The following is a 9,571-nucleotide window of genomic DNA, read 5'->3' as shown; positions in this document are numbered from 1 at the left end:
ACATAGCCCAGAGTCAGCTGACAGGGCAACAATTCTTAGCATTAAAATTTATCATTTTTGTATCTAATTCTCCAGAGTTCTGGTGAGACTCAGTCCCAACACTATACAACCCACACTTGTCTATGGATAGATTCACACAACCGTTAGGCCAAATGTGATTTTTTGGGACTTTCCTTTAGCATGTTGTACAAATTTGCCCTAGTTTCTAACTCCTGGTTCAAGATTCAAGTATCACGAGTAAAATGTGTGTAACAAATCCAGTTGCTGCGTGTGCACAAAACACATGTAACATACGCAGGAAGAAATTTAGGAAGAACTTTTGACCTCATTTATTACTTGAAGAAACAAAAATTAAAAGTGTTTCAAAATTGCCTATGGTGCCTTAAAGAGTTATGGAAGAAAGTTAAATCTTGGAGAAATCACATGTCGTTTTAAGCACCAGAGGTTCTATTAAACAGACATATCAAGATGCATCAATTTGTGAAATATCATTTATATTTCACAAATAGGGATATATTGCTTTTGGGCGAGATCCTTTATTTCCAAGGGAAGTTTGCACGGGATGGCAGTTTCTCATGCTCAGTCGGATCCCTTCTTCGAAAACAGAAAGTGGGCTGAAGTTCCACTCGTGGCCCCTTCCCCAAAATTGCAAACAGCAGGAAAACCTGTTAGGAGAAAAAAAACAAAACAGAAAATCTGCAGTCTGCAAAAAACGACACGTTTCCTTCCCTGCACCCGTACGCTTATCTGCGTGGGGAGAAACAACCCAGCCCCTTCTGCAAATATTGCTCCTATGCCCGAGAATATTTCACACAGACTTTTATGTTGCTTTATTTTAATCTCCAGTCACCCTGCACCTGCCCCATTCCCACGCCGTGGTCTACTTCCCACCCGCGCAGGCGCACTACATCTCCAAAAAACTCTCTTACGCAGTCCCGCCTTTTTTCCTCCTCATCCCATCCCGTCTTCTCGCGCAAGCGCAGTCAGGAGAGCAACCCTTTCTTCCGGGACGCCGCCCTCCCGAGCGCAGGCGCAAGAAACTCTCCTTGCCAGTGCAGAGAGAAGCACCGCCTCTCAGGGGTCAGAGGGCGAGGCCTTCCGTCCGACCGCGCAGGCGCGCGGCCACAGGGAGGGAGAGATCGCGCAGGCGCAGTGGCCTTGTCCCTGCTTGGCGACCGCGCCTTCCTGTCATTGCCGTCGGTCGCATCTCGAGGAGCGGAGCCGCGTTGACTGACCAGAGTCCGCGAGCCCCGCTTCCCTCAGGCCCGGGAGGTGAGTGAAGGCCGGGGGGAGCGGCGGATCTCCGAGGGGGCAAGGAGGGAGGCAGGAGTCTTCCTTACCGGAGGGGGGGCGCGAACCCCCTTTAAATAAATAAACAAATAAATAAATGTAGGTGATCCCCCCCCCTCAAAACAATTTCATTGAGTGGGACCAGAATGGGCTTTTAATAGTAAGAAGAAAGGGGTTGGAGGCGGGATGTCATTTTTAATACGAAATTATCATTCTGCATGACAAGGGGGGGGTCCAAAATCGTGGTGGGGCGACCTCCCATCCCATAAGGATGCCCAACTTTGTGTGAGAGACCCTCCTCATTGCCCCCCAAAAAATAATGAGCTTTTTCATGGGGGATCAGGCTAGAATGGTGTTCCTGGCTTTTAATAATAATAAAAGGGTTCTTTTTAATATGAAATTATAATTCTGTTTGACAAGGGTGCCCAACTTTGTGTGAGAGACCCTCCCCATCTCCCCCCCCCCAAAATATGAGTTTTTTCGTGGGGATCAGACTTAAAAGGTGTTCCTGGCTTTTAAATCGTTGGGCCCAAAGGGAAAATGAATGTAAGTGTCCCCCCCCCATTAATGTAGTGAATGCCATGAAGTGGCATTCTTGATTCTCAGATCCCGAGAAATAGGAGGGTGGATGTCCAGTATGTCTGAAAAGCAATAGTAATGCAATGTGTATGTTAGTCTTGTGTTACTAGTTGTAATGATAGGGTAGGAGAGTGATACATCTGTCGAGATAGATCCCAGCCTATGGAAGCTGAATCTTGTAAATCAACAAGAGTTACAACTCTGCAACAGGATTTGCAAAAGGGCATGGCCAGAAAAGGACACACCTGTAGTATTCTTGCCCTTCGCCTATGTAGAAAGTTGGCTAGCAAAAAATATTTGCTGGTTTTACATGATAAGGGTGAAGGTGAATTCCATTTGCTCCACCTTGTAGTAGAGACATACAGAGTTGTGGAAGAGGGGTGGACTTAGCTGTGTTGTCTAAGACCTGAGGCCAAATTGTTAGAGACTAGACAGAAATGCATCTCCTGTTTTGATCTGAAGGACTCGTAAGGCAATTGAAATGGAAATCAATGTAAAATAACTGAGTGTATTCAGTAGCACAGCTACTGAATAAATCATAAACTAATCAAAGGGGCATCATGGTCTTTGCAACTTCCTGTCTGGGGGAGCAGATAGGCTGTCAGTCTCGATAGTCATTAGGTGACTACCTGTTTTATCATTACGCTGCCCTGATTATGGACCCATTCCAGTGTATAAGAGTCATGGTTTTATTGTATATACGAAGATGATTCAGTTTGCTTACATTTTCAGCTATGATTCACTCAATAGGCAGGCTGGGGCTAGGACACCCAGTTCTCTTTCTCTGCTTTTGTGACTGTGATCTTGTGCACGCCGGGCTCTCCTTTCTTTTTCAGTCCAGATTTAAACCAGCCACTTGAATATATTTTATTGTTGCAGCACCTCTCAATTACGTTTATGGTTTGATATGTAAACACGGGCTGATTGTTGGCTTATCTTTGTTCAGATTTTAAGATCATCCTGTCAGAATGTCCCTACACCAATTCTTACTTGAGCCAATCACCTGCCATGCCTGGAACCGAGATCGAACACGTGAGTGTCATCCTGATTGCTCACTTTTTAAACTGTGATTTCAATATTTACTTGATATTCTGCTGAAAAGGGAGCGCTGCTAGCAACTAAGGTTCTAGGCAGAAGTGAAGGTTTGTAGCTCAGAGCTGACCTGAGACGTCCTTAGATGTTTCATTACCAAACTAGGTAACATCATCAATGCACAGTGCTGATGATGTTACCTAGTTTGGTAATGAAACGTTTGCAAGAAGGCCACCAAGCTCACACAGGACCAACTGAGGTTCTGTTTAAGCTTGTTTTGAGGGACGGTTTGGATACAACTTTAGGAGTTGCTGTACAGCAGAGTTGGGAAGATATATAGGAGGAAAACCATCGAGGGCTGCTTAACCTCTTCACTCTCTCCTGCTTTCCTCTTGAGACACCTCAAGTTCTTTTTTTGCATGCTTCCAATGTAAAGACAGGTCCAAAAGCTGGAAAGCTCTCCCCTCCATCTTTCACCGCTACAGATTTTTCACTGCTCAAGTTTATTCATCAGCGTAATGCAGTTTTACCCTTGTGCTAATTCTTTTCACCAAAACATTTTCTATTGAATTGATCTTTATCTTCAGTTTCTGTTTAACATCTTTGGCTTCTTACCGTTGTGTTTTCATTTTATATTCACTGTGCAGTATACATGTTAGATTAAATTTCTTCATTTGGGAAAATTTTCTTCTAAGAAGAACATATTTGATGAACAATGTTTTCTAAATATCTGCCTATATCTATATCTCTATTTTTTTCTATCTATCTGTGTCTGTCTGTCTATATCTATCTCTATTTTTTCTATCTGTCTGTCTACCTACCTGTCTGTCTGTCTACCTGTGTTTTTTTAATGCAAATCCAATGGTTTTCTTGGCAGAGATTGCCATTAGTCCGAATAACCACGAAGTTCACATTTACAAGAAGAATGGGAACCAGTGGGTGAAGGCTCATGAACTGAAAGAACACAATGGACACATCACTGGTAAGAGCAGCATCAGCTCTGACAGCTTCTGTCTTGTGGAGAGAAAAAAATCTTGGTTCTCTGTGGCAGTTAGGACTTGACACCTGAACAAATTGGTGTTTGGTGTACAGATAGTATAGTATGTCTAGTTTAATGAAAAGGAGGACGAGGGGGGACGTGATAGCAGTTTTCCAATATTTGAGGGGCTGCCCCAAAGAAGAGGGAATCAAGCTATTCTCCAAACCGCCTGAAGGCAGGACAAGAAACAACAGATGGAAACTAATCAAGGAGAGAAGCAACCTAGAACTAAGGAGAAACTTCCTGACAGTTATAACAGTTAACCAGTGGAACAACCTGCCTCCAGAAGTGCTGAATGCTCCAACACTGGAAGTTTTTAAGAAGAGACTGGACAGCTCTTTGTCTGAAATGCTATAGGGTCTCCTGCTTGAGCAGGGGGTTGGACTAGATGACCTCCAAGGTCCCTCCCAACTTTATTCTATTAAAATAGACCTGAGATGCCCCTGGGAAAGATCAAACCCTACATGATTTTGGAACGGTGGTCTCCAGAAGTTGAAGAGGTTGCCCGTCTTTCAGGCTTGCCTTTGAAAACAGCCCCTTCTCTCAATTACAGGTATCGACTGGGCCCCCAAGAGTGACCGCATTGTCACTTGTGGCGCTGACCGTAACGCTTACGTCTGGAGCCAGAAGGACGGCATCTGGAAGCCAACGTTGGTCATCCTCCGGATCAACCGAGCAGCCACCTTTGTGAAATGGTCCCCTCTGGAGAACAAATTTGCCGTCGGAAGTGGTGCGCGGCTGATCTCCGTCTGCTACTTTGAATCGGAAAACGATTGGTGAGCGGGTTAATCTCTGGCTGTGGGCCTCCACCAGGCTTGTAATAAACATTGCCTGGAAAATAACAGGTGGTCCTTGACTTAACGACAGTTCGTTTAGTGACCGGTTACAGCGGCACTGAAAAATGTAACTTATGACCGTGTTTTTTTTTCCACGTATAACCTTTGCAGCGTCCCGGTGATCGTGTGATCAAAATTCAGGTGTTTGACAACTGGCTCGTCTTTATGATGGTTGCAGAGTCCCCGGGGTCACCTGATCCCTTTTGCGACCTTCTGATCAGCAAAGTCAGAAAATGATGCGAGGGGTCATTTTCCTGTTTCCTAGGTGGGTGAGCAAGCATATCAAGAAGCCCATTCGTTCCACCGTCCTTAGTCTAGATTGGCACCCGAATAACGTCTTGCTGGCAGCTGGATCCTGTGACTTTAAATGCAGGTGAGAACACTCCTAGCTTTTATGAAATGGATTGGCAGTCTCCCAATATTTGCCACAAAGAAGAGTGGGGTCCACCTGTTCTCCAAAGCCCCTGAAGGCAAGACAAGAAACAACGGATGGAAACTAATCAAGGAGAGACGCAGCCTAGAACCAAGGAGAAGATACCTCACAGTTAGAACAATAGAATTGTTTGCCTTCAGACATTGTGGGTGCTCCATCACTGGAGCTTTCTAAAAAGAGACTGGACAGCCATTTGTCTGAAATAGTATAGGATCTCCTGCTTGAGCAGGGGGTTAGACTAGAAGGCCTCCAAGGTCCCTTCCAGCTCTGTTCTGATTGATTGATTGATTGTCTGTTGATCCTGTTTTAAAACAGCATCACCGAATGGTGACTGTGGGGCCGAAAAACAAACTCTCCACCCTATAGCGTCAGGGTGCAAAAACAGAGCCTATAACGGAGTCTTTGCTGATCTCCTCGCTGTGACAAAGGAAGCAAAAAAATAAATAAAATACATCTGTAATCCAATACACTTATAATATTTAGAGTTTAGATTTCGTATGTTGTATTCTTAGCTCTTGTACTGTGATGTGAATATGCCCTAGGATAAATCATATAATGTGTTAAGACACTGAATATTTAAGGGGGGAGCAGCTCTCTTACGGAATTATCTCCACGGATAATTCTACTAGCAACGCTCTGCACGTTCCTGGGGGGGCTTTATAAAGCTAGGCACAGAATCTCACTTGTTTGAGGGTTTTCTAAATAAGCAGCTGGAGTTCACAAAGACCTTCTTTTTACAGAATGGCTTCTCCTGCGCTCCGCCTAATGAGCAACGCAGCCTTGGGTTTTCAAAAGGCTGCCTTTCCCCGTGGTTACCAGCAGGCAGGGATGGTATTTCATATTCCAAATAGATGACTTTGAAGCCGTCCAACAATTCCCTTTGAATTTGGAGATTCCAAGCAGAGAAAGTGGCCTTGGGGGGGGAGGATGAAAAACCCTTCAGATCCCACTAAAAGCAATTTTGTTAAAGCAAAGGACTTCTTTCTCTATACTTGTGGCTCCCTGCTGTTTCCATCCACATTGTAAAAGCCTTTCAACAAAGCCTTTTCCCAGACCTTCCTAAAATTTACCTCCTTGGTTTTCTCAAAATGGTCCTCTTTAAAATTTAGCCCCATACCTCTGTCCACGCCTTCCGTCCTATTTTATTTCAGGTCATTTTTTCTTTTTTTATTTTAACATCTCTGGGGTCTGTTTACTGCTGTCTTAGTGCCCAAATTTGCAACTCATTATCGGAAACTTTATCAAATAGAGCTGTGCCCAAAAAGGTGGTAAAATGGGGCAAAACCCGCTTAACGACTGTCTTCCTGAGCCACAGAAAATTTTGGGCAACTGCCTTTCTCTGTGAAACGGTTGCAAACGGCAGGAAGATCCGTAACGTTGCCCCGTAAGTACAAACTTGGCTTTCGCCTTCCCGCAGGGTGTTCTCGGCCTACATTAAGGAAGTGGACGAGAAACCGGCCAGCACACCTTGGGGCTCCAAAATGCCATTTGGGCAGCTGATGGCTGAATTCGGAGGCACCGGCAGTGGCGGCTGGGTCCATAGCGTCAGTTTTTCTGCCAGCGGGAACCGCCTCGCCTGGGTCAGCCACGATAGCACCGTATCCGTTGCAGACGCCTCGAAAAATATGATGTAAGTAACTGCTGGCTGGGGTCAGAAGTGCCTTTCTGAATGCCTTTCGGTGTGGGATCCAGCTCTTTTGCCTGCCCATTGAGAGGGTCCCCCCAATTCTGAAGAAGAAGAAGTCCATTTAGCCTCCTGCATCCAGCTTACACCATGGAGAATAGCAATAATATTTAGGCTTATATAAGGTCCGGTAGTGCTTTACAGCACTCACTGGATGATTTATACCATGTTAGGATATTGCTCCCAACAAACTGGGTCCTCATTTTACCACCCTCAGAAGGAGGGAAGGCTGAGTCTACCTTGAGCCCCATCAAGATTGAACTCCAGGCTGTGGGCAGAGTTTGCTTGCAATCCTGCACTTTAACTACTGCACCACCAGCACTCAGGAATTGGGTCTGGGGTCTGCTGGATTCCTGGTTTGCAATTGCCCAGAAGCCGCACCCTAATTGACAAGGTGATCCTTTTCTTTTACAGCGCAGACAATGGAAAAGCTTTCATTGTGATGCTGCATTCTTAACAATCTGCCTTGTCTTTAGGCTCTCTCAACTGAAAACTGAGTTTCTCCCCTTGCTGAGCGTATCCTTTGTCTCGGAGAACAGCGTGGTGGCTGCCGTAAGTGTCTTGGCTTCGTTTGTGAAGCTCTGAGAGTTGTTGGGGGATTCTGGGAGTTGAAGTCCCCCCATCTCCCGAGTGGTGTGGGGCTTGAGAAAGGCCAATCCCAAGCAGGGATGCGCTGTTTCCTTCCAGGGCCACGATTGCTGCCCGATGCTTTTCAACTGTGACGAGCGCGGCGCCCTCAACTTTGTCTCGAAGCTCGACATTCCTAAGCAGAGCATTCAGCGCAACGTTTCCGCCATGGAGCGTTTCCGCAACATGGACAAGAGAGCCACTACGGAAGACCGCCACGCTACACTGGAGACATTGCATCAGAACAGCATTACGTGAGTGACCGTAGGGTCTATCTGACAGTTGTGCAGATTGCTCTTTAGTCTAGCAAGAGCCCTGTCGATAGCAATAGCACTTAGACCATGTCTTCAAACTTGACTTGTGGACTTCAACTCCCAGAATTCCTCAGCCAGCCATGCTGGGAATTGAAGTCCACAAGTCATAAAAGGGCCAAGTTTGAAGACCCCTGACTTAGAGTGATGTACCGGTCCGTAGTGCTTTGCAGCATTCTCTGAGCAGCTTACACAGTGAGCATATAGTCCCCTCCAAATTAAAACAGGTTTACAATTTCTTCTGAGTCTAATGCCGGTTCCATTCTCCTCTTCCTTGCAGTCAAGTGTCTATTTATGAAGTGGACAAGCAAGATTGTCGCAAGTTTTGCACCACTGGTATCGATGGAGCGATGACCATCTGGGACTTCAAGGTATGTTTGGCTGCCCAGCTTATCCTTGATGGATGATACCAGCCAGTCGTATGATTGCCATAATGTAGGCCAGCTCCTGTGTTAGCTATGTAATTGTAGAAGGAGAAGCAGAGACAGGGTGGAGTCAGGAGAGGAATCAGCCTAGAATGGTTACATTCCCACAAATGATCCAAATCCAGTCCCTCTTGATCTCCGTTAACTCTTACCTAGCTCCAATTTAGCGCTGACTCGGTTCTTGTGTCTAAGTCATCTTAACTGGAACTTAAAGTGTAGTCCCGATTCTTTGTGACAAACAGTTGCAGACAATGGAGTTGCTTAATGCAGGGGTCTTCCAGCTTGGCCCTTTTATGACTTGTGGACTTCAACTCCCAGAATTCCTCAGCCAGGCTTGAATAACCCCAGCTTAATGACTGCTGCAGAAAGGGTCATAAAATCAATCACGGTCATATGGTGGCCAGCATGACTAAACAGGCATAATTCCAGGCTCAGTCACAGGTGTAGGGCTATCTATATTGCATTCTAGATTCCCATACAACCGTGGTTGAATTCGGTTGTCAGGATGAATAACCTGCTTCATTTTTTCCCCCCTCCTTTGTCTAGACATTAGAGTCTTCCATCCAGGGTCTACGGATAATGTAGAACAGATTCTTTGTTCTCTAGCAAGACAACCTGCTCTGAAGCCTGCACAGACTTGAAAAGACAGGGTGAAGATGGATCACTTTTTTTTTTAAGCACTGAAAAAAATGACGACTTGGTGAAATATTTTTCCCCCTATTCCTTCCCCTCCTTCTCCCCCCAAACTCTGGTGAAATGTATTGATCTGCAAATCAGCTGTGATCGTGGTATATATTTGGGTTTGTGGGTTTGTTGTCGTTATTGTTGTTGAATTGTCCTTGGTTGTTTTTTCATTCCCTTCTTTACCAAAGCTGCTCCTTAAAATAGTTTATTGCAGGAAGTATGAAACACTAACTTAAACAGGGGAGTTGTATGTTCAGCTTGTCTGCTAGGAAATAAAATAAAATAAAAAATATAAAAAAAGCATCTACTGTGTCTCAGTTATTTTGGCCACGTCGCGCGGGGTAATTTAGTGGAGAAAGCAATTCAGTTCGGAAGCGCTAGCGGTAAAAGGAAACCAGGCTGTCAAAGAACACGGTGGGTAGACACCATTTAAGCAAATATCAGCCAGAGCACAGAAAAACTCTTAAGTACAGGTAGTCCTCGACTTTACGACCACAACTCTGAACCCAGGATTTATTTTGTGAAGGGAGACATTGGTGGAGTAGGTTTTGCCCCCTTTTATGAACTTTCTCGTCACCGTTCTTAAGTGGATCACTGCAGCTGGTTAAGTTAGTAAACCAGTTGTTAAGTG

At 45.2% G+C, this 9,571-nt stretch overlaps 1 protein-coding gene across 1 annotated transcript; it reads left to right on the top strand.

Annotated features, from left to right (window-relative positions):
* The first annotated feature begins 1,113 nt into the window (after positions 1 to 1,113).
* ARPC1A (actin related protein 2/3 complex subunit 1A) lies at positions 1,114 to 9,243 on the top strand. Its single transcript, XM_039360487.1, has 10 exons — positions 1,114 to 1,272; positions 2,816 to 2,901; positions 3,779 to 3,883; positions 4,494 to 4,716; positions 5,042 to 5,149; positions 6,627 to 6,839; positions 7,370 to 7,445; positions 7,581 to 7,774; positions 8,112 to 8,202; positions 8,803 to 9,243. Exons 2-10 carry the CDS (start codon positions 2,838 to 2,840, stop codon positions 8,839 to 8,841), a joined length of 1,113 nt encoding a protein of 370 aa, XP_039216421.1. The 5' UTR covers positions 1,114 to 1,272; positions 2,816 to 2,837; the 3' UTR covers positions 8,842 to 9,243.
* The last annotated feature ends 328 nt before the right edge of the window (positions 9,244 to 9,571 follow it).

The sequence above is a fragment of the Crotalus tigris genome, unplaced genomic scaffold (genome assembly GCF_016545835.1).
Source record: "Crotalus tigris isolate CLP2741 ecotype Arizona unplaced genomic scaffold, ASM1654583v1 scf7180000019173.45859301935:6455823, whole genome shotgun sequence".
Classification (NCBI taxonomy): domain Eukaryota; kingdom Metazoa; phylum Chordata; class Lepidosauria; order Squamata; family Viperidae; genus Crotalus; species Crotalus tigris.
The sequence above is the reverse complement of the archived record's forward strand: the minus strand, read 5'-3'. Positions and strand labels throughout refer to the sequence as shown.